The sequence below is a fragment of the Meleagris gallopavo genome, chromosome 2, assembly GCF_905368555.1.
Source record: "Meleagris gallopavo chromosome 2, MGAL_WU_HG_1.1, whole genome shotgun sequence".
In the NCBI taxonomy this organism is placed as follows: domain Eukaryota; kingdom Metazoa; phylum Chordata; class Aves; order Galliformes; family Phasianidae; genus Meleagris; species Meleagris gallopavo.
The window spans coordinates 106086486-106112382 of NC_139405.1; the positions used below are offsets into that span (position 1 = coordinate 106086486).

A 25897-nucleotide genomic window follows, 5' to 3' on the forward strand; every position below is an offset into this window, starting at 1 on the left:
TTATACACACCCTAACATGGACATACGCTATTATATATTTCTGTAATATATAATATAGTATATAATACACACACACATGAGATACTCAAATATCTGAACTCCTCTTAATCAAAACTCTCTTCTTTGAAGGTCAGATAACTCACTACTTTTTCTATATAGACAACTTTGTACATACATGTCGTAAAGTGCGTTAAAAAGCGTGTAAAATTTTCTATGTAGAAAACTATATACATATAGCACACACATGTACTAAAACACTTGAAGTTAAGCCAAATTTCACCTTCATCTTCACATCCCCAATACCTACAATACAAAACCAGACGGAAAAAAAAAAAAAAAGAGAGAGAGAAAATAAATACAGAAGGAAATAAATCAATAAATAAATCCTAAAACCCAAGAGAAAGAACATCATGAATCAAGAAATGAAACTAAACCCAAAAAACAGTCAACAGAAGCCTGGCACATGTAGAAAACATCAATTCATTTAGAAAACATTAAAAGGGTCATGTCTGAACCTCCTTTTTTCTTAAAAACAAAACCAAACCAAACCCCTTGTGTTTGTCTGTTTGTTAGCTCTTATCGCTTGAGAAAAGTCACAGTAGCACTCTCACCTTGAACCAGAGTTTGGAACTTTTTGTGTTTCTTTGTACGAAAGAAAAAACGGTTTAGGTTATGGAAAATAGTTGGGAAATTTGAGGTTGGAGAGAAGAGATAGAGAGAGAAACTGGAAGATTGCATAGTTGTGAACAGTGGCTTCTCATCAAGGTGAAAAAGTGCATCATCTGATAAAATAGCATTTGATTATTATTTTTTGTTCGGTTCCATATGTTTTTTTTTCCTCAGTCAACTGTACATGTCACACATGAAAAGGTATATACAGCACACACACATGCTAACATTAAACGTCTGACATCGAAACAGCCATTCTTTAAATGCTCCATCAGATTTTTTTTCCATGCAAATTTGTATTCTTTTAGATACTTTTTTTTTTTTTTTTTTTTTTTTGCTACAGCCTAAGACCACAAACTTGTCCTAGCCCATCTCATGTAATTTTGATCATTAGCAACATAAAAAGGGGAAAAGCACCAGAATGGCTCGGTTTGATCACCAAACCTCTGCTTTGACTTCTTTCTTTTTTATTTCTCATGACTTCATTCACTGCTGGTTGTTCATGTTTTCATTTGTACTGTTGTCACTGATGTCAATTTTTTGTTTGAATTTTCCAGACACGGGAAAAGAAGAAACAATTGACTTTTTTTTGTAAGCATTCTTGAGGTAAGAGTTACACTGAGCACCTGGGGCAGGCAGCAAAGCTCTAAAAAGCGTTTGAGAAATGGAGTCCAAACATAGTCATAAACTAACCGGAAAAAAAAGGAAAAAAAAAGTGATGAATATTCCAGGCTTGCTTGCTAGCTAAACCACCCGCCTCCTTCCCATTCCTCTTTCCTTCTCCCAAAAAATCACACACAGAATTAAAAGGAAATAGAAGTGCCTCGGCACATTCCCTCTTGCACCAGCCAAATGAAAGAAGACAGCTGTTGTGCATAAAAAAGGGTGCTACAAAAGCTTTCCATGCTTGCCGCCTGCCTCAAGTGCATTTTAATATATGTCTGATCATTTACATTTATATAGGAAATTCATATTTGTTACACTTTATACAGGATCGCTTCATTTTTGTCCTTTTTTAACCTTTTCACTTTTTTTTTTGTTTTGTTTTTTGGATTAAAGAGTTGGTTATAACAATCTACAGTAAGGCTGCACAGGAAGAATTCCGTGTATATTATTTTTCTCTAAGAACCAAAGTATATAAAATGAGGTTTGATTCTAGCACCTTTTACAGTATTATTGGTGTTGTTCCCTTTAGTAGAAGATACCTTCACTCAACATCTGTCCTATCTGAAATGGACCCTTAGGTTCAGCTATATGATAACGACAAGGGGACAACTGACCCAACCCAGCAGTCCATTGACAAAAAAATTGCCCCCTGAAGTCAGGCAGAACTACTGGCACGAGCAAAGCAAACCACGTCTGCCAGCTTCCCTCCTCCCCAGCGTAGGAAACCGAGCATCCCAATGGGAAAATAAATGAAGCGAGGACATGGTTGTGAAGATGAGATAGGAATGCTTGCTGGTGGGCAGGGTGGTTGGCTAGCGGGGAAAACCGCTTGCAAGCTGTTGGGTTGCATCCCCTTGGTGCAGAGGAAAAGGTAAAGCCACCACCTGGGGATACCATCCCATTGGTCCCATCGTGCTCCCTTCATGGCAAGGCAACATCCACCCATCCACGGCAGGAGGACGATGTTGCCGCATGGCATCATCTGCCCCAGAATTTGGAGAAATGATTTGGAAATTGTTCTTGTTGTGTGGAGGAGAAGTGAGTGACATGAGAAGGAACACATGGGAGAGAAGCTCCTTGCCAAGGCTGCAAGCCTTTATGAGATATTGAGCTGTTGGTTTCACCCAGTGTAATCCTGCAGAGGAACGGTTTGTTCCTCACACAGTGGCATCAGAACCTCAATTATATATATATATAATTATAACTATAGTAATATTTCTATCTATCTATCTATATTTATATATGTATACATTAATGTCTGTTACTGCAGTGGCGCATAATCTGGAGAAGTACTGGCGTTGCTGTTTGATGTGAGTGGTTGCCTTGACTGGAGTCCTGCAAAGGGTAAGCACCACAAGAAAAGGCACCACAAGGTCTGGAGAATTGAAACATTGCTGCTCTAACGACAGTGGCATTAACAAATAAAGGGCTTTGGGAGTTAAAGAGGGCAGGTGGGGCCAGGCCAACATCTGGTCTTGCTGATGGCAAAAAAAAAACAACAGGCTGTTCCATTAAAAAATTCATACAGGCTTCATACAGTGAAATGGGGACCAGAATTTGGTCTTTTTAAGGAGCATGTTGATTTTGCGAGCTCTTTTCTTGCACTTCGGACACTTTTAAAACAGCCTTCCTAAATTAAAAAGACCACATCTTGCCAAGTTCAAGATGCTTGTGCCAGTGTAAGGGAAGCAGGATTTAGTGCTCAAAGCTTAATCAAAGATGATCAGGGCACAGCCTGACGTGGGCTGCCTCCTGGGACGTGCTGGATGTGCTCAGAAAGTCTGATCTCATCCCTCCACACAACCCTGCCCTGAATATCTCAATCTGTCACTCCCCAGGAGCCCGGAGACAAAACTGTCCCGGACATAGGCAATAGTCTCAACAGATTTGCAGAAGTGCTGTCAGATGGAGACGGAGATCAAAATGTGCGTGTCTGGTTTTCTCAGAGCTTACCCTGCACTTCTCATTCACTCAGTCCAATACTCTCCTACAGTCCACTTTGTGGTTGGCCCTCACTCTGTTACTTTTGCTCATGGATTGACACTCAAGCACCTGCACATGCACACCTTGCCCTCTAAAATGCAGAAATTAGAGGAGGAGTTGAGGAATAAGATAGAATACCTTAGAACCCGCCTGTGAAATGAGAAGTCACAGCAGATGGTACATAAAGCTTGGGTTTCCTGTGCATAAACTAATTGCTTGGTGATCAAGAAAAGAAGACACTCGCAGGCACTCTATGCCAAATTAATAGCACCAGGTTTGCATCATGATGACTCCTCCCTGACTCTGCTCTCAGTGGCACAACACCAAACCAAGGGGGCAGCCATTGAGCTCGGTGGCAATGCAAGAGGATCGAGCCTACCCTCATCTGCTTGTTTTAGCCAGCTCAAAACAGCGATTATTGGGAGTCTTCGTGCCTCCCAAATGCATCCTGCTGGCAGAAGCTAGGGATGGTGCTAAGATGCCACCATGGCAGGTCTTGAAGTAATTTTCCTTGGTCTTTCAGATCTGTTTGTGGGGTCTGCTTTGGAGCCCAGTCTGTCTAGACCCCAATAAGGACAAGAGGGTGGCTCACGTGCAGAAGTGACCTAGGAAGGAGCCAACCTTTCCCGATCTCAGTGGTAGACCCTTGATCCTAACATGATGACAGACAGCAAGCCCCACAGGATCAGAGCGGCACTGGAAGGATGACTTCAGATGGATGACCTGGGTCCAGAATGCGCTGAGTTTGGTTAATAAGGCAAGATTGAAGGCATGGGCATGACTGAGTTTCAAGCTTAGTTTGCAAAAAATATACTTCTTACTAGGAAATCTTAGGCCATTATTTCTGTTTAATGTGCCTGATCACGAGGGTCTAGGGTAAGCAAGGCCCTATTCCCATGGAATATTTACATGCGGACAGGATTCAGGTGGGAGCATAAGATACAGGATGCCAGCGGCACGGGCATTCTTGGGAATGCACTTGATGACCCACGTGCACTTTCCACCTCTGCTTTCTCTAACTCCATGCACAGAGATGACTGTAGGAAATCCCTGGCTCCTCAACTGACTTCCATGGCTGTTTTCCTACGGGAGAGCAAAGCATTTCGAAGGATGAAGGAAAGCGTTGGCTCTAAGCTTTGCATGGCATCTCGTCTGGCTTTTGTTAGTCCTTCTCGAAACAGCCAAATCAGACCAGTGCCTACCAGGCTGCATGAAGACAGAGACCAGGAGACATGCTATACTGCTTTCACCTGCTTCGCCCACGAATGCTGCAGTTCTACAGTACTTCTGATGTTAAAGCACTTTGCTGTCATTGACATACTCCTCACATCATCCTTGCGGTAAGCTTCGTAACTTTCATTTTAGAGATGGGCAAACTGAGGCAGAGAGCAGTTTTACGACTTGTCCAAGGTCACAAAAACAACTACAGTGAAACTAAAAGCTCTTCTGGGGCAAGTCCATGTCCCTCTGTGTTTTGGTAAAGTGCTCAGCACAAAGGGGTACTGAGCTTGGCTGGGGTCCCCGAGCATGTACTGCAAGGTGGATGGGCAGTATTCAGTGGCTATAGTTCAGCACATTGCAGATGCATTAGAAGAACCATTTTGGAGTGATATGGGAATTCGTGCTCACTGAATAAGGTTTATCTGAGGAATTCAGTGCAAGAATGTTTTCTGGGTTTTCAATGTTAACAAAGAGTTCTAGCAATGATTAGTCAAATTTCAATGTTTATGGGAAAAGTGGCACTTCTGAAATACTAGTATTTAAATTGTGCTATTCTCTATGGCTGTGCCAACCTTCCAGTACTATCAAAATTCACTAATCAAAAGTGCTTCTAGGATGAAAGCTGATTTCAGAAGATGCCATCAACTTAAAGAATTCCATTCAATCAGAAGGTGCTCAAGAGCTTTGCAAGAAGTATTTCACTAGCCTGTCTTCCCAACACTCCTGTAGGGCATGAAGGAATCCTTAAAGTCACATTACAATGCCTTGGGGAAGAATGGCAGAGATGCAGGGCTGGAGATGGGGTTGGTGATGGGCGCCAGACAACAGCCTGACCATTCCCTTATTACCTTCTCAGGAGCACAAGCCAGTGGTACCAGGCAGTTTGGACAGGGAAAATTGCATTTGTTAGCAGAGACATTCCTGACATCTTCTTGGTTTGCCTATCCAACAGCCCACAGCAGAGATGGAAAGAGAACATACATCTTCAGGAACTGTGATTTTACCTTCTATATACAACAGTCCACCCAAAAATATACATGCTAAAGAGATGATATTTCCTCGCAATCAAAAACAAAACAAAACAAAACAAAAACACACTTATCTAGCCTTTCTGTGAAACTTTGATTGTTAGAGAGACAGCTCCTGGGGTTGGGACATGGTGGAGATCCTTCTGCATGATGGGACATGGTATGCCAGGTCTCCAAGTGCATCACCACTGGGAATACATTGCATGTCTTGGGTTACCATTGGGACACCATGCATGGGCCTCAGCTCAACTGTTGTCTCACTCTGGTTTCACACCATGGGAAATCACGTTACTGGAATGGTTTGAACTTGGCCCAGTGACACAAATGGAAGTCACCAGACCTAGATTTGAAATAGTCCTTCCCTGAGTATTTAAACGCTTTTGAAACTACGTCCCATTCCCACTGAAACAAAAGGCTGGAATAGTAAAAGAGTTTGCAATGTGGAACCACCAGACAAAACCATTGTTGTTTTTTTTTCTGATAGAGGGCACATTTTGTAGCTAATGGCAAACTTTGACATTTGATGTAAAATCTCTTTTTCCTCACTCTCCCTACATAGAGAAGACAGGGCTGAGGGATTTGGCTGTGATACTTTTTTAGATAAGGAAACACACATCACAGCTCTCCTCCAAATGGCAGCAATTACATCCAATTTAAGGCTTGTTTAATTGCTGAAGTAGTGCTAAGAGGTCTATGGATAAGTGAGAACCAGTACACTTCTCCTACTACTTATCTATCATAAATTTTCTGTCTGTTAACCAGTTTTCACTATTTGTTGAAAAACAAACACAAAAACAAAAACAAATTATATGGGAACAGCATAAAACTTTAGTAATTTGGGGGGAATCTGGGGAACTCTTGGGTGTGGTTTCTCTTTTAGCAGTGTCAGCTCAGAGCCCATTGAAGTCAAGTGGCTTCGACTTCAGGTTACTGCAATTTCTGCAGGCGTGTGTCTCTGTGTGTACTCATATGCCCTCTGAAACTAAAATAAAATCCTAAAGCAAACAGATTGCAGGTGTAATCATCTGGCATTTGTCCTGGATCTTTGCTACTTGGGAAAGAATGGCATTTGTTTTTAAGGTGGAAGAAAGGGGAGGCATGCAGGTGGTGGTAGCTGAGTTTGAGGGAGGGGACTCTGGCCCTGGCAGTAGGTTTTATTGGCAAAAACAGGAAAATATGAGCTGCTTGTTCTTGTGATTGATGGATGGGAATGACATCTGGAGAGAAAACAATTCTCATTCCCTTTGGGTACCAGTTGGCATTTAGATCCAAAGGGCCTGAAATCAGATTTGGGGTCCAGTCCCCACAAAGAAGGACACACTATGCTGTCCCTATGAGCAGGGCTGTTCCCACTGGTATGGATGGCAGAGAAAGCCCTTGTGTGGGTCAGGGGTTTGCAAATTCACGTGGCTCTGCTTGGAAAGAGACGCTTGGTTTTGTCCAAGATTTTGTTTGAGTTTCAGCAACAAAAGGTCTCTTATCACCCAGTGGGGCCGTAATGCCCAGTTTAGGTTCCCCTGGCACCGGGTTGTTTTTGAGATGCTGAATGTGAGGACATCAGTGGAGCTTTACTGATTTATACTGACACTGCATAGGGCCCCAATTTTTGGTCTGATTTTGGCTTCCATCTTTCTTAAAGAAAGGAAAATCAGGTGGTACAGCATTTCTCCAGAAGAACCTTAAGCTTCTGATGACTGTTTATCCCTGTTTTGACTTTAAACAATAACATACTAGGAATACTTATTACAGCCCTACCTTCAATCCCCAAATTCTTTGCAGCTCGCACCAGAAACTACCTTCCTCATCTTGAAAAGCCCTTAGGAATTCACAATGTATTCATATATATATTAAAACATATATACTGTTGCAGTAACATGGCATGTATGCTTGTCTATATCTCCACTGTGTATATAGATGCAGGCATACACATTGACTAGTCCCTTTAATCCCCAAAGCTCTGAGCCATTCACTTCAGATCAGACCTAACACCTGCTTGTTGACCTCTGCAGTTGGAACAGCCATTGCTGCTGGAGTGGCTCAAAGCAAAACAGCTGTCTGCAAACACAGGCAGATGTGTTTACTGTTGAATAGTGCATTTTCAGGAAAATTAAAGGGTGATTTATTGATAAAGGTGAATTTTTCATCATTTCTTATATATGTGCATATATATATATATATATATATATATATATAATGCCCTCAATACCTTATAGGCTATATCCTACTTAGTTCCACAAGTTGTTTGACAATTAGCTATGAAAGCAGTCTGCATTTACATCTTTTTTTTTCTTTTTTCTTTTTTTTTCTACTAGATACACATAAGACTTCCATCGCCCTCTCTCATCCCTCTCAGTTCATCCCTGTTCAAGATACAAATGTGTGGTGCTTCTTAGGACAAAGAGGGATGATCTGTACGTTGGCCAGCACTTGGTTGGGTAGAACAAAGCAGTTAGCATAGCACCGAAGGAGTTACATTGCTGTGTTGTTTTTTTCCAGCTTCAATCTTTTTTTTTTTTTTTTTTTTTTTTTTTTTTGGAAGAGAAGCAGTAAAAAGAAAAACCAGAAGCACTGAGCTGAGTGCTTCAAACAGGGAAAATAAATGGTGGAGGAGACGAATTGGGAAGGAGCAGCCTCAGAGCTGATGCTCATGGGAAGAGGCTCATCTGCAAGAAGAGAGCTTCTGAACGTGTTCTACCCAAAGGGGAAGATCTGCAGCTACATGGTTGGTGATGTGGAAGAGACTAGGCCATGCAGCCAGAAGATCTGACTGACCTCTCTACAGTGGCACACAGGGGCAGGGATGGGACGCGAGGGACGCGGCAGACTAAGGCGGAGGTGGAGGAGGGTTTCCCAGCTTTGTTCTGGCTTCATGCAAGGCAAATCTCGGGTTAGTGAAGATGACGGCTTGCTGAAATGCTGCCCAGATTTCAGTCCTAACTCAGGAGAGAAAGCGAGACCCCACAGCAAAACCCAGGAGCTCTGCTTGAGTAAGGACTGCACAAGCAGGCTTCACAAAGCGGTGCTGGAAGGGAGCAGGCAGTCTTGCCTCTCATTACATTTCCAAAAAAAAAGAAAAAAAAGATATTACAGGATGGTCAGGACACTCAAACAATTTAAAAATAGTAAAACAACAAAAAAAGAAAAGGCTTCTATAACATGCTTTTTCCCTTCTGAATTATCAGATAGTTGGAGCAATGAACTAGACCCCTCCTCTAGTCTAGAGAGAATCACTGTGGGTTTCAGTGAGCATTCAGTGGTTAAACCAGGGATGAATCCACCTTGAAGGACACATCATCGGCAGCCAAAACTCCCATTGGCGTCGAGGGGGGGCTTTGGTTGAGGATGGGTGTGAAGGCAGCCCTGGTCTGGTCTCTCTGGATGTGTTTTTGGCAGGGAAGCAGGTACTTGGAGAGGAGCTGCATGTGAGCAGCAATGACTCTTGCTTCCCTTTGCACAACCTGCCTTCACCCTTTGCAGAAGGAAACAGTTTGAAAAAAGCTACCGTACGACCAAGTGAACTTCAGTTATCGTGTTGTCCCTGGGCAGCCAAGAAACCCAAAGGCAAAACCAAAAAGAATAACAGATTGTTCACGTTTTTCAGTTGAGACTCCAGTTTCCCATGCCTACAAGACTCAAACAGAATACCAGCCTCCCAACCAAGGTCCAGGCTATTCCAAAACAGCGTGAGCAAATTTTTCACTGTATTCAGATGGATGCTGATGACTGAAAGATTAGTGCACATTAACCGTGGCTGATGAGAGCATCTTTTAAAGAAATTCAAGTATTCATCAGTAATCTGTTCGGTTCAGAAATACTTTCGTGATCTTTAGTTTCAAGTTTCTAGAAACAGAAAGGAAAAGGGAAAGGTCACCTGCTGCGTTAAGAAAACAATATTGCAAACAGCGCTGTTATCTTTGACTGGGAAAGCAAGGCTACTGAGTTGGCACACAACCATTTTTTTCCATTTCTTGCTTTTGGGGAGAGAAAAGACTTAAGATCAATTTCTTGACACGCACATGGACCGGCAGGATCTCCTTCCGCGTGGTGTAACCAACCCCTTCACTGCTCCTTCCTGATAACAGCACAAACCCAGGAGAACGACAACGTTACGGCGCGATTCCAGCACCTCCCGCATGCATTTGCTTAAGCCTCACAACACCCCTGTGAGGTAGGTAAATATTATTATACCCATGTATACAGATGGGTAAACTGTAGGCACAGAAAGGTTAAATCACTTGCCCAAGGTTACACTGCGACGTCGTGGCAGACCTGGGGCTGAAACCCAGGAGTCCCATCACCCTGAAACCTGCAATGAGCTTTCCACCATGGCCCCTTGCTACGCTTGCTGGAAAAAAACCATCTGACCAACACAGCTCTTCACAAATCCAAACACGAGTAACTTCGCATGTAACAGGTTTCCCAAGAGTTCCCTTGCTGCACATGTCCCAAAGAGGGAGAGAGGGAAGTCCATGCGCTCAAATTATTTCTGTCTGCTTGCAATGCTTTCTTGTTGTCATGGCTTGGGCATTTTTGTTTGTTTCTTTTAAAATATACAACAGGAAAGAACAGACCACATTATTTTATCAACATCGCTCATTCCAATTGGGTTGTGTGTACATCCAAATTTATATTTAAGTCCAGATTGTTTTCACGGAACCACAGAATAGCTTAGGTTGGAGGGGACCATAAAAAGATCACCGAGTTCCAATCCCACGGCCATGGGCAGGGCTGCCAACAACTAGACTGGCAAGTTCATTTCAGATTTTGCAAATTTAATTGTCACTGATTGCCTCCCTCCTTGGTAGTGAAGAGCCAGTGGGACATATGCAGCTATCTTTCATCACAGTTTTTCATCTTTCTCATTATCCTACAGCCTGAGCTTCAAATAAGGAACAAGGGTTGAACACAGGCAATCTCCAGCTCAGAAAGAAGGGTCCTCCCTTTCCCCACATCACACCACAGCAGAAAAGAGCCACCACACTGCAATTTCCAGGCTCAAACACAATGAAGCGATTCTGAACACGCTCATGGAGAAATAAGCGGTACCCAAAGGTCTCGAAATGCACTCTGCACACAGTGAAAGGTTTGCCCACGTCTATTTGGGATAGCCTCCAATCTTCCCATTCAAACCAGGCTGAGATTCTCTGCACCAGAATACACCTGAGCTCCAAGGAAAAATGAAAACAGCAATCACAGCCCTGGGCATCGACCATCCCCAAAGCCCAGGGCTGCAGAGAACTGCCAAAGTAACAGCAAGCAAGCTGCAGCAAGCAAAGGGTGAGCAACTGAGTTCACGTCGTCCCTACCAGCTAGCCTTGGCTTCTGTGGGGATTGGCGTAGACCTTATTTTGTGTGGGTTTTGTTGTTTGTTTTACTTCGCATGACCACATTGGAGCTGAACAGAATCCAGAGAAAAGCTAACCCAGTAACAGAAGATCCTAGAAAAGCCTGTCCCTACAATTTTTTACTGACTCTGGCAGCTTCCAAATGGTCTCTTACCCAAGCTGCCCAGCAAGCAGGCACTAAAAGGTTTTGCAAATGCACAGTAGTAAGTTTTCCTTTTCAAAGCACCTCTGAGCTTCAATGAAATCATGCTAAGTGGACCTCAGACCACATTTTCTTCAGGAGGTGTGGTAATGCTGGGGTGGTGTGAGTGACTCAGTTCATGCAATTCTGTGCAGGGATGAGGAGCAGGGATACATTGTGAAGTGAATCTTGTGTGTGGGAAAATACATCTGAACAGCAAGGGACTGTTGCTGTCCGAAAGTCAATAGCAACACTTTCCTATCAGCACCACCAGACGGGTTTCAGCAGAACACTGACTAAAGCTTGAGATTAATTTTGTCCCTTTGAATCTAGTCAGCTCTAAATGAAAATACAGGCAAATGGCTACTGAGTTTTTGGCAGGTGCAGAGATGGATAGGATGAATTGGACAATTAGCTCCCATCCAGCACACTGCAAAATATACATTTACTCTTGAAATCGGTGGCTCGCTTGCACTTTCCACTGGCAATTACTGAACACTGGCTCCTCTTCTGCAGTCCAGATTAGATGTAGTTTGGGCAAGAAACACCTCGTGTAGGTGGCACAGCATCACAAGGGCATGGTCAGGGATCTTGTAACTCCTGTATGCCCATTGCTGACTTGGTCTGGTCTGAATCGCTTAGGTCTCCAAATCAACTCCCTGCAGATGTGTGACACTGCCACACTGAGCATGCCAGACATCTGACGTGGATGAGGAGATGGATGCATTGACATCAGCTCAATGTAAGTGGCACTGCTTGCAAAATAAGCTCAGCAAAAAGAAATATTTTGTCCGTCAAACTGGGCAGACAACAGAAGTACGCCAGGCCAGAGCTGATGTACTCCGCAAAATCCCAAGTCCTGCTGCGTGGCATACAGATACATCTTTATTAGCAGAATAAGCACTGCCAGGATCCATTCTGGTCTTAAAGCCAACCGTGCTGGCCACATCCATACTACTAAACTCTTTCATCTCAATACAGCGTAGCCACATCCACACTGCCAACTGGGGATGGTCTTTGGCCAGTATCAATGCCGTGCAAGCTGTGCCCAAGTCTAGGCTTGCTGGAGTGGATGAAAACCATGCCAAAGAGGGGCTGAACAATTCAACAGTGGGGATGGTGAAGCCCTGGCTTTGTCCTGACATGGTGTGGATGGCTCATTTCTATGGTCCCAGGGTGAATTCAGCAGCACAAACATAGCAGAGAAGTTGTCCATGCAGCTTGTGGTGTGAATAATTACAGGCTCAGACTTCTCCAGTTCAAGAAACTCCTCAAGGAGTATCTTCTGGCAAGAAGCTGGGACGTGGCATAACTGACCTACCAGGGTGTTAAAAAACAAATGAAACCAAAGCATCCTGTCAGGGTGCACTCCAAAAACCAAAAGGAGTCTGGGGGAAAAAAAAGAAAAAAAGAAAAAAGAAAAAAGATGAAGATAAGATTCTCAGTTTTGGGATTACGATGAACAAAAAGATGGGGGCAGTTTTGCTCTCCATGCTTGGCAAAAGGTGCTGTTTGGCAACATGATTACAGACAGTCCCTAGAGGAGATGGTCACCACCCCAAACTGTCCGTTGGGTGAGGTGGGAGAGCACTTTAAGGCTGCAATGAAGTCTTCCAAAGAGAAATAGTTCTTCAGGTTGGGGATGGGCTCTCACTGGAAATCTTTTGCTAAATCAAAATGCCAGTGGATATCACTCAAAGCAAGGACTCAAAGCAGAGGCAGAAAGTTTATGTGGCTAAGGATAATGTAACAGTCTTAACACACAGCGGAAGCACCTGCTTTTGTTGTTATCCATGCAACGAGACCCGAAGAAGGAGGACTTTGGAGCAGGAATGAGTCAAGCCCTTAAGTCAAGCTGGTTTGGTTGTGAGAAGTTAGCACTGTATTGAGAAGTAAGGTCACTTCTGGAGTGGTTTGCCCCTCCGCTCTTGCAGTGAGACAGAGAGGACGGCTGTCGGTGTGGTGGTCTGGAGTGAAGGTCTCGTTCCTGAGGGAAGGCAGGCTGCAGGTGCTCCCGAGGCCAGGCAGCACCGAAGGGTCTCCTCTTTGACTCCCAATGAGCGTACCATGGCACACTGGCTCATCTCACTGTCTTGGTGCGAGGTGGCAGGGTACAGCTGTTCCATCAGATGTGTTCACCTCTCCAAATCAGACCTAAAGTTTGACATGCTTGGAGTGCAACCTTCTCTTGGTGCTTTTGGAAATGAGGGTGCTGTCTCCTGGAGGATTCGTCCATGAGGAAGAGTGGAGGTGTTTGCCCATCCATTCCTTTCTTGTGCTTGTGCCGATAAAAAGTTGGATGTGTAGATAAGAGCTATTTGTGGAAGGACTAAAGAGAGTCTTCAACCAGGATGTGAGGCTTGGAGAAGTAGATTAGAATGTATCTACACTGGTATTCAGGGTGAGTCCTCGCAGAAAAAGAAACAAGTGAAGTCTTGGGAGGAGAAACTCAGGGTCATTGTCAGGGGTTTAGCACTTGTGTCTTAATGACAGCAGTACAAAATTGCTCAGAGGATGGCAGGTTCACTTCACAAATTACCTCTTTTGATGGAGACAACAAACTGATTAGGGAAGAAATGGGGTGATGCATTAGTAGGATGCTCGAGAGGGGACTGACTATAGGATATGGGCAATGGAGAAAGCAAATGAAAACTTTCCACAAATATATATAAGGGTATATAGATATGTATATGAGCACAATAAACAAGGGATCAGGAATTTAGGTAGTGGATGACAAGACAGACAAAACCCCTCCCTCTGCATGAAAATGTGGCCATCACGTCAGTTCTAATCAGAGCCCAGAAACGTCTGCCTGAAATGGGAGTTTGACTGGGAATTACAGTACCAGTGACAATTTGGCTTTGTACAAACTTTGCCGTGTGTCTCTAGTTTGGCGCAAATGAGTCCCGCCCTCCTTAAAAGGGGTGGACACAAGTTAAAAGTTTCTTTACAAAAGAAAATGACACAACTTAAAAAAAAGAAAAAAAAAAAAAAACATGCCTTTTTGTTTTTTTTTCTCAGAATACTGCAAAGGATCACTGATTGAAAAAAATGTTTCTCTTCAGGTATATTCAGGCGAAGAAAGCATTCAGCTTCTTTAAACTGTTATATAAAATTTGTACTAGTTTCTTTAAATGCTATTGTAATTAAAAAAAACAAAACCAAAACAAACACAACTGATTCTTCAAATAAAAAAAAAAATCATAATCGTAATTAAAAAATATCCCCCCGTGCTGATTTTCTCTACAGAAGAGGTCAGCATGGGAGTTTTGCACCCTAGACAGTTACAGTATTTCTGGAATAAAAAATTGCAAACACACACAGAGAAAACACTACAGTATTCACGTAAAAATACCGTTTTTGTTGTTGTTGCTTCTCCCCTCCCAAGCAGAGGGGCGGTGGGATTGAAAAGATGCCCTGAAACGGGAATGCTCCTTTAAAAGAGTAACACTCTCCAAAAGGAAAAGGGCGGTGGGTGGACGCGACCCTGTGATTTAACTCGAAACAGAGATTCCAGCACAGAAACAGAAGTCGAGAGATGCGAATGGTCTGACAGCGGGCGGGTTACTGGGAAATGTCAAGACAACCACGCGACCCTTGGCCATGATCGGAGGCGGCAGAATCTCCTTGCGGTGGGAAGGCTAAGCTACACCACGATGCTCCCTCTACGCTTCCTGCGGTGTTGTTTCTTGCCATGTACTTACAGTTGAGGGTGACACGAGACAGTTTTATCAGCAGTTCCCCACATGTACCGAGTCGAAGAAATCTCAGCTAAATCACAACAACATCAACAAAAATACAAAGCACCAAAATCATCTCAAGACGTTGAGTCAGTTTACAGGTTATTACCGTTTGAAGAAGTTTGTTGTCTTTTTGTTTGTTTTGTTTTCCTGTTGTTGTTTGTTTGTGTTGTTGTTTGTTCGTTCGTTTGCTTATCCCGATTTTCAGATTTTGTTTTCCTTAAAAAAAAAAAACAAAAACACACAAAAAAACCCAAAAAACAGAAGAAAAAAAAAAATCAAAAGCCCCAAAAGCCCCAAATGAAACAAAGGATGCTTTACAATCACTTTAAGGCTCGCACTGAATGAGACGTGACAGGTCTTAACACGAGATTACAAATAATACACGTATGCCTTTCACAGCCTTAAAATGATACAGTAGGTCAAATTATTTTGCCAGTCACTGATCAAGTATTGTGCCTTTAAATTGACTCGCTTTTTGCTACTATGCTGAGTTTTATTATTACTGAAATTATTAGAGATGCGTAGGTATACTTTAGTAGAGCGTTTTTGGTATAAAATTTCACAATTGGAGATCTCTTGTTTTATTTTCCAGAGATCAACATGGCCGGCCTCATTCTGGGCTCCGGTGGTGGTTATTTATTCCACTGAAGCCAGTGGGCATCAGCATGTGCAGCTGTTCAAGACAAGATCAGCTGTGCGTTGCCACGTTCCCCCGCTGCAAACCGACCACGGTGGATGGGCCACCTGCAGGAGGAACGTGGCTCCCCAGCAGGGCCGCATTTACAACACGATTTGGGCAAGGTGAGCGGGCTTGGCCAAACAGTGTCACAAATGTGCCGCCAACTGGAGGTGCAGACCTGATACTGTCTTTTAGCCTTTACAAAAAAACAATCTCCACTGGGGTGTCTTGGCCTTGCTTTCTTTGTTTTGTTTTTTTTTTTTTTTCTTAAGTTAAATCCAATGAGAGCAATGAGATATTTTTGGACATTTCTCTCTTTGTTTTTTGTTGTTGTTGTTATTAATTTTTTTTTCTCTTTTTTTTTTTCTTATTAATTTTAAGGTTCGTATTTCAATCATTTATTCTTTTATTATTATCATTATTATCATTATTTTCCTGGCATATAATTATCAAAGAGCTTTGCATGAGAAAGGTGACAGTACTTAATGAAACTCAGCACCTAAGGGCATAAGGCAGTTGTAGGTTTGTTTGTTTGTTTTTTTATTTTTCAATCAGCACCAATCCCATAAATAATGTTCTACACTTGGTGTACGGTATAAAACTGATGTGGAGATGCCTCCTTCTCCACCTGTGAATCCTAGGTGTGGAAGTTGAAATACTGTTTCTTGTGTGTAAAAAACAAAAGAAAAGTTTTTCTTTTTGTTTTTACTTACAAAACATAGAGAATATCTTTTTCTTTTTTTTTTTTTATACATACAGCAACCAGAAAGAAAGCTTATCTGAAGGTTTGTGTTTGTTTCATGATCTGTGTTTACCGTAAACAAAAATAAGGTCCCCTCTTTTACTTTTGCTTTAAGGAGCTTTAAAGTGAAGATTCATATTGTAGCAACTCATATAAGAGAGGTCCATCTCTATACCTAATACCTACAGCTGTGGGGGTGACATACTGGAGGATGTTGATAGTTCTTCTTAACCTCCTGTCTACGAAATGAGCATCCCATGCAGGATATCTCTTTCTTGGGATGTCAATCTTAATGAGAGGCCCCTCGGGGGGGTAGGGTCGCCCAGATGGAGTAGATGGTACCATTGCTCTCACCTGGAAAACGGGCAAGCAAGTGTCAGCTGTGAGTTCCTCCTGTTGCTCCGTGACCGCTCTGGTGGGCGTAGCCTGGGCCCCCCGGTACCCAGGGGTTTGGGGTGCCATGGGCTCAACATCGGGGGGCAAAGGAATGCCCCAGAGCAGCTCGGCGCAACAGGAGCTGGCAAAGATCTTAGCTCTTGGCCCCATGGGATGCAGCACACCATAATATAACAGCATCAAAGCTATCCCAGCAGCAAAGCTAAGAAAGACACAACACAGTGCTGGCACGGCATATGAGTCAGTGGTGTCAGGATCTCTGTAAAAATACCAAAGGAGCGTCAAGGCAGCGTTCTCCGTCAGGACTACCGTGTAATACGCAAACATTCTGTATCGAGTCCGCCCTTCCTTGACATTAAACCAGCAGAAAATGTACACAATCCCTACCACCATGTTGAAGAGGATCTCCTCCCACTTAGACATGCAGAAATCTGTCCCACCATGGATGATCCAGAAAGCCATGGCACACCAGTGGACCACTACAAAGATCCCAAAGTAGAGCTGGAAGATGGAAGCAAAGAGAGCAAAAGAAATAACTCGGGATGAGATGGTGAAGAGGCGCCAGAAGAGATGGATGAGGGCCCCTCTGTAGCTCATACTCTTCTTGTCGTCCCTAGAGTCCCGAAGAAGCTTGTGATAGGAGGCTAGCACCCAAGCCAGGGACATCAGGGAGGCCACAGAGGACACACCTGCCGGAAGACACACAGATCCACTGAGTTAGATAGGAGGATTGGTTGAAAACATCATCTGCTCACTAAATTATTGCATCTGGGGCAGGCTCAGTAGCCCAAAGGTTCAACTCATGCCAGGTTGTCCTTACAGTCTGGAGGAGAGAAATACAGAAATATCAGTGTGGGAATTGCAATCGATGCTACATTCATGAGTTTTCCGATGCAGAACCCCATGCTTATATTCACAAGCAGTGGGCTCTGCCACCCCATACCAGCTCTGCCCTTCCTACCAAAAACAGCCTCTGTCCTCATCATGATTACATCCACATCTGAGAATCTGAAACTCAGAACCCATCTAAAGGTTGCAGCCCACGGATGAAGTTTACTTTCTGCAAAAAGAGATTCATCTTGGAGCACATCCTTGGAAGAGCAGAACAACTATGATCTTTCACATCCTTTTTAATCTAAAATACTTTCCTACCAGCTGCATTCACGTTAACTTGTAAGTGATTCTGCCTTGATCAGGAACCTCTGTTTGCATCCACCAATGGGAGAAATAGGCAGCTGATCAGTTTTATCACTGGTAGTCACATGCAGATGATTATACAGATGCCATCAGCACGGTCCCAAAACACAGAACCTGACTGCTCCAGCAATTCTGGAGTCTTGGAAATCCTATTTCCAGGACAGACTGAAGACCTGCACTAAAGGTAGCACGCCTCCATCACCAACTCCAGAGCAGACATGGGACCAACCCTACAGTCATGCCTCCAGCCCTGTCTGTTTCCTTTTTGTCTTGGTGAGGCCCACTTGAAGAACCTTGGATCTCCTTCATCTCCTTGCTCTATCTGGGACAGCTAGTGAACCATTCAGCTCTGCCTAGTGCTCTTGGACCCTACAGGACTACTCCCACCAGTGAGTTCATTGCCTTCATTGGGGTCACCTTCAGCTACCAGCTTGTGCCCCTGCATCCCACAATATTCCAAAGAGTCTCGGTCTTATTCCTCATTACAGCCAACACTTAAACTTACTCATTTGCTTCAATGGATAAGATAGCGCTCCATCACACTCCAGGAGTGTGATAATCTTTTAAAATTACAATACCATTGATTATCACAACGGTAAATTGAACAAATCACTGAGCAAATCATTGTCATCAAAATTAAGAGACAGATTCCTGAAAACAAGTTAAGGCCACTGGCATATCACTCCTTTGCATTTATTGCAGATCTCTGGACTTCAACAGCCCTGCAGGTGAGGCAACTGGTGATGGACTAAGATACATGATCTTGAAGCCAAATAATTGGGTAGCAATAGTTTGACCAAGGCTTTGCCAAAAATTCCTCTGGAAACATCATCTATACGTTCAAATCCTCCTTCCTTCTCCCTTCTCTCTCTGACTGAAAGTCTCCCATAGGGACAGTAGAAAGACCTGTGGTTTTTCAGACATCACTCCTAAGTGGCCTCAGCAAGGTTTGTGTACAGGACTTGGGGAAGTATGGAAACTTCTGAAAGTGAACAGACTAAGCCCCAAATAGTTGTAGATCAGATTTATTTTCAGCCTGCATGATTTTTCTAAGCTGCATTATATTTTTGATGGACATGATAAACAGTTCTGGAAGCCTGGGAAATGTCACAGAAATTTTAGGCAATTGCCACACTGTGTGTAAGTATCAGTTGCTGCAATCTCTTCTAGCCATTCAGTTTAAAAACTTTCCAGGATTAATAGAAATAAAAGTCAGGCGTTGGCTTATGTGAGTGCTGTAATACTAGAAACATGTACAGCATTAGGTGTACCTGAATAATGAAACTCAAGCAGTGCCAGCCCACAAGAGGCAGATGTGTCACACTGGCTTAAAAATGTTTCAGTTGAGTTCATTTATTCTAGTAGAGAGAGAGGAATAAAATGCATCAGAAACAAAAACCCAGTATACACATAAAAGCTTTTCCCACTGTAACGTTTTCTGTGCATAAACCTACACTAATCACAGCCTTTGCTGTAAATTGCATAGAGCTGGCTGTGAGTATGGGTGCTGAGTCACTCACATTGCATGGTACCAGGCCTGCTGACAGTCATCTGAACGTCTCCTTAAGAGGCAGACACCCCCAGAAAGTGATTCACCCTGTCCTAAGATCCACGTGTGGGACAGGGGGGGTTGACTCATGCTCCCAAAGTGTCTGTCTCCATCCTTGACAGGGAACTGTGTGGACTTGTAAACACTGGCAGGCAGGCGGGATGAGTCCTACCCTTACCAAAATATGTGTTGCATCCTCATTTGTGCTCTGATCCGAGGAGGGGAATGAAGTATCTCTAGACAGTTTGACAGACTCTTGCCACTGTTTAAAAAATTCACAGCTCTGTGCCGAATGCACCTTTGAGCTGGGTGTCACTGGGATGCAATCAGTAGGCAGACATCAAACAGAACCATGGAGAAATATGAAGGTTTCTCCAGTACTGGGGTGCCACAGAAATCATTCCCTGGCTATTTTATCCAAGCCTAAATGACAAAGCATGCTTTGATTTTTGCCATCTTGACCATGAGTTTCTCATTCCCATCTTTCCCTGTTAATTCCAGCCTGTGACTTCTTCATACAGTAGGATATTCTGGGATGCAAACTCAGGGATGACCTTTTCCTTTCTATTTCACTTCTCCCAGGCCTTATTTTTGAACAGCTATAGAGAAGTCTCCACTTAACAAAAAGTTCTGGCAAGCTGGATCACATGGGAAGTATTTTCTTATTTTTACTTTAATTTTTGCACATGGTGACTGACGCACCTTCATGAGGTGCATGAGTGGGTTTCAACTCCCTTCCAAGGTTTGTCTATCAAATCCAGGCTGGGGTTGGTTTGAAACTGAAGTCACTTCAAAAAACCCACTCCCACTCCTCCCTCTCTGTGCTTAGTCTTGAGAGTAGAAAATACCTGCCCTGCTTTGCTGAGCCTATGTGGGCCCTCTTAAGCCAGCAGGACATCACCTATCATGGGACTGGAAGCCTCACAGACCTGTGAGGTCTGTGTCATCTGCCTATAACAGACCAGGGTGACATAGGCTGATGTCATCTCAAACCTCTCTGCACCAGGCTGTACAACAGCCCTGAACTCCTGCTATCACCCACTAGGCAGCAGTGGGTGACTCACAGGCTATAGTCAGCTCTACTGAGGAGTCAAGCCCATGTGCCTTGAATGACACATCACAAGAATTAGTCCCCCAGATCCCTTCAGTAACGTGCCCCAAAGTCCCTACAGTGAGACATCTACCTTACGTTCAGCACAGTGAGGTAAGGCTCTATAGTGTCCCCATTTGACAGATGAAATACCAAGACCTTGGTAGAGATACCATCTTGGTAGAGACCACCTTGAGGTGTCCGTGGCTGAGGAATGCCTCTTACTGTACTCAATGGAGAATGAGGGCTAAGTGCAACCACTTGAGATATGATTCATATACCATTTGAGATACTCTAGGCTATTCAAGACCTCCCAGTGGAGCTAGAAGATAGAAGCTTGCATACAGAAGGTAACACTTTAGAGCTGGAAGCTGGACTGAGGCAGGGTACTTAAGGCTTCTCAAATAATCACAGATTATTTAAGTACTGCATCTCACCTTGAGTACTGTGTACAGTTTTGGGTGTCACAACAGAATAAAGGTGTAAAACTATTGAAGAACTATTGAAGCTCCAAAGATAGGAATGGTCTAAAGGGCAAGATGTAGGAAGAGAGGAGAAAAAGAAGGCCCCTCTAAAAGAAGGGTCCTGGAGCCTGATGGAAGCTCATGGGGGCAGGCTGAATTTTAGGCTGTTTCCTCTGTTTCCTGCTGATAGCCCAGAGAAAGAAAAGGTCACCTCAGAAATGTAATGAAGTTCTCTGAAAAATGCCCATTGACAAGTGAGACTCAAACAAAAGGCTCCTCTTAAACAGCTACTGCTGTTCTTAAAGCCCTCCAATATTTAGGAACAAAAGCAGTGCATGGAAAGACATCTCAGGCTATCTGGTTTGTTAATGCTATGCAATTGCACGTGGCCTTACAGCTTGTCTAATAACTGCTGTAGACAAATCACATACAAAAAAATGATATTTAAAAGGAACAGTATATCCATTTTACACTTACTCATACTGCTACTATTACATGTTGTACTGAGGGACATGGTTGAGTGGGAAATCTTGGGGGTAGGTGGATGGTTGGAGTGGATGAACTTGGAGATCTTTTCCAGCCTTGGTGATTCTATGATTCTATGATTCTGTTTTACAGAAGAGAGAGGTTTTCCACTAAAATCATGTTCTGCTGCAGGTTATCTGCTGTGGGAAATCTGAATGCAGTTTGTACAGCATATTGCCTACTTGCTTACTGTGGTGCTTGTCCCTTTAAAGCTGAAAATGATGCCTAAGTGGTTCTCTATTTCTTCTTTGACATTAATTCTCCTGATCCTCTTAGAAAACCAGGAAGATACCAACGTTTCTTTCTGGTGGGATGGACAGCAAGTGCTCAGCATGATACGAACCCTTCCATCAAGCTCTGCATGGAGGCAGCACCTGCTTAACACAGCGTGCTACAACTCAGGTCCTCTTCATCATTCTCTGGCTGCTCATGCTCTGTGCAGTGAACCCTCTTATTATGTTTTCCCCTTTGGGTGGCACGTTCCTTACTGAAGCTCAGCATGAATCTAGGAACAGCCTTCATTCTGATGCACACAGAGGGCAAGTGTGTTCCTAAAGAGATGGAGCCAGATTCTGCTTGTGTAACAACGCTGCCTGAGAGTTCTTCTCCCCTTCTTTTTAATCCATTATTGTTAGTTGTTTGCATCAGGGCAAAAGGGATCAGAATCAGACTCCAGATCTAATTTCCACCTGTTCCTGTAGAGTCTGATGCTTGACCTTTCTTCTTTTAATTTCCTTTTAGAGGAAGGAATAACTTTTGTCTTCTTTCTTTCATTCTTCCCCTTTGTTTTTCACTTTCAAAATGGAAGAATATGAATCTTTACCGTTGAAGAAATTAATAAGGGGCTGCATAGACTGTTTTGCCATTCATTTTCTCCACAGTATTTCAGTTCACCTCCTTAACCAATTTCCCCGTTGTGTCCCCAGTCCATTCCAGTAGATGAACACTAACATCATTCATGAGTCTGACCCAGGAATGGCATACTCACTCTGTGTGCCACCTATTTCTATAGCCCTTGAACACTCTGAAAATAACTCTGAGTTGAAACCAAGTCCAAAAGATGAGCTGCACGTAACTTCGGTGGCAGAAACTTCTCCATTCCTCTGTCTGCTTTTAATGGAAAGGATGATTTTGGCTCAAAACCAGATCTCCCATCAGGTTGACTCATTTCACCCATCTCAGACATGGGAAGATAAATGAACCCACCATTTTGGAGGGTCTTCCTCCATCCAGTGACTACAAATGGTGTCAACAGCATTTGGACAGTTTAAAATGAAGGTTAAGCTGTCTAAGACGAATTCAGTTGCATAGCAAGGGGGAATGGATCCCATTCCAAAAGAGCTGAGGGATCCATTCAACTCCAGAGGACATTTGGGTAAAAGGGATTTACTGAAACATTTCCTAGGATGGGGACCGGTGCCCATCTGTCATGGCAATCTGACTCTGACTCTATACTGGGTTCTGCCTTTGGACACTGAGTTGCCAGCTTACCTCTGTACTCCACTCAGAGCTGGAGTGACCAGTGATGGAAAACCAGAGCCTGACATTAGGAAGAGATGTGACTTGATCACTGAGTTTTTCACTGGCTGCTCTGATATCTTGTCCTTTGCCCTGTTCTCACAACACACATTTTGGTTTCACTGCAGTTTGGGCAAGGGTTGAGTTTCAAATCCTCAGCGTCTACTCTCTTGCTAGGGACTTCTTATGAGACCTTCCTCCAAGGAACGCTCACAGACCTGTTCTAATTCCCATGAGACAGATTCACCAATCCATAAGAAAAATGCTGGAGACTGGGAAAGGTAGAGAATAAAGACAAGTAACTCAGTTCCAGATTCAAACTTCAAGTAGATCTGGACAACATCTGGTCTTCTACCACTGAATCCCACTGGGACTTTCTGATACAATGAAGCTTGCTTTGAACTTCTATTCAGGACCATCCATGATCAAGATAGCACAAGGAAGCTCTTTCATACTAGACCAAACAAACATCCACATTCCTCAGCCTTGTACTGAGAGAGGGAGATGGGGAGCAGGTTGCCATACTAATGCAACCTCAGAATAGCTTGCACACACAGAGAGCTGCCCTCCAACCCCAACCAGTTAAAGGCTGGCTCATGGCCTGAAATGTGAACGCTTCCTAAAGCCTGCTCTTTCCACATAATTAGGATGACTGCAGATGTCCTCGCCGACCCCAGAAATGTTGGATCCTTTTTAGCTTCCCCCCAAGTCTTTGGCTTTACACTGACTTGAGTAACAGAGCTCCACAGGTGCACTGTGGATTGTGTTTCGGAAGGGCTTGCTTTTCTCCCCTTTCATCCTGCTGCCTTTAAGCTCTCCCAAATGCCCCTTTTTTTCTGTACTGCCAGAAGAGGTGACCAGCCACATTCGTCTGATCTGTGCTCTCGTTATCTCAGCTGCCTCTATCATGTCTCCTCCTATTCATATCCTCTGTGAACACAGGAACTGCCAAACTGGCTCAGGCCCTGAGGCCATCCAGTCTTGTATCTTCTCATGGATGCAAGCCAGACACTGATCCTTCTGCAGGAGGCACAAGCACCCTAGGCCAAGCAGAAATGGGATAATCTGCTCTCTGTTTCAGAATATCCTTGAATACCCTCAGCGAAGTGACAAATCTCCTGTTGGAAATGTTGGCTATCAATCACCTTTCATGTAAGGACTGGCAAGCCTTCCCCAGTTTTACAGCATTCTTAATGAAGATCTTCCTTGCATCATGCGCCTCAGTGCTTATCTCACCCTAGGAGAGCTGTCTAAGGCAAGGGATGAGATGCCCACTGGAAATGCCTCTCTGATGTTCCATTGGCTCTGCCTGGAGTGGGGATGATCAAACTGAAATGACAAAGCAAGTAGAAGGAAGAGACATGAAAAGCACCCTGATAACCGTGGTTTGGCATCTACCAAATCCCCACCAGAGCTCAGAGCAGAGCCCTGAGCTCCAGAAGGGTGAGGAGAGTAGAAAGGAGGATTGGGGTAACCTGTTCCTCGCTCCAGGTTGGGCAGCACAGCTGCTGGCTTCCACAGAGCAAAAGTTGCCGGAACCAACAGAACATGGGGAAATGCAGGTGATGCAACATTAAGATTCTCTACCACTGAAGGACAAGCAGGGAAACAATGCTCCAACGCCCTGCTGATGAGCAAAGATACCTACAGAGATGTAGGGAATCATGGAGCGAAGGAGAGAGGAGGACATACAACAAGACCAATCTGTCCTTTGATGTCTCTTTTGATGAATTTTTATTTAGTATAACACTATTTATGGCAAGAAGCTACTTAATTGGAAATGCATCTTCCATTTAAGTGTTAAGTGGAACGTTCCATCTAAATGTTAAACAAATATAAAGAATTCACTGTGCCTCTCAAACTAAAAGCAAACAGTCCCTCTTTAGTGAATCCAATTTTCAGGCTGTTAACACAACACAAGCCTTTCCTTTGTGATGTTTGGCCAATAAACCAGGAACTTCAATAAGCTCATTTTGATGTTGCTATTAGGATCTCACTAGCTTTGAGTTGTTTCCAACAGGGATGGCTGCTGTTATCCCTCAAGTTGGGGCTCACATAACCTGGAAACCCATCCCTTAGCAGTGGATACTCAGGCTATCCTACCCAAATGCCAATACCTCTCCAGTATCTTACTGTAAGGGCATTCTCCCTTTGAAGGGCATGCTGAATCTGAATATGGGCAAGTCTGCTTCAAGGTTCACAAAGACTCTCAGAACCATTAGCTACATGCATCTCTTGCTTCTAATGTCACCCCTGTAGGAATAAATAAATACCCAGTCTAAGCCTGGTCTATGTTTATGCAGGTACGAATTACCTGGGCTAATTCTGCAGTGAGCAGGAGACAGGATTTCCTACACACAGTTAAGTCAGTTTGTAAACAGAGCACAAGAACTTGTACACATGTCTATTTTTCTCAAAGACTGTATGAAATGCCACTTTTCTCTTACCCTCCATGCAGTCGTCCCTGTCATTACGAAGACTCCAGTTAAATTCCTGTTAATTTGAATGTGTTAACTGCTATCTTAGGATAACACTAAAAAAAAACGTGCAATCACACACACACAGTAACCACCAAATCAACAAACACCTGAATCCCCAAACCAAACAACCACAGACAAGAGGATTCAGGGCGTCTTAAGAGACCTCAAGGGATTTCAGTTAAAATGTTCCATCACAATGCCTTGGAAATACCTCAGCAAGGACCGTATCTACATCTATGCATGCATATTAAAATCCATCTCTGTAGGGTCTATAATGGGTCTATAACATAAACCTGGCTCAACCTGAAAGGAGCAAGGCCGGTAGAGAAGTGCAGAAGTCATCTCTACAGACTTTCATTGCTTTTTCTCAGTATGTCCACCAGCCAAGCAACGCTGAGGCCCCAAGGCCTCCAGATCTTAA

General features: G+C 43.6%; 1 protein-coding gene across 1 annotated transcript in view; it reads right to left on the reverse strand.

Annotated features, from left to right (window-relative positions):
* XKR6 (XK related 6) overlaps nt 1–25897 on the reverse strand; it is a 188910-nt gene that overhangs the window by 22716 nt on the left and 140297 nt on the right. Inside the window, exon 3 of the mRNA XM_085218315.1 lies at nt 1–17342. This exon is cut by the window's left edge and continues 22716 nt beyond it. Coding sequence (XP_085074441.1) covers nt 16378–17342 — 965 coding nt within the window. The 3' untranslated portion in view covers nt 1–16377. The remainder of the gene's footprint in view (nt 17343–25897) is intronic.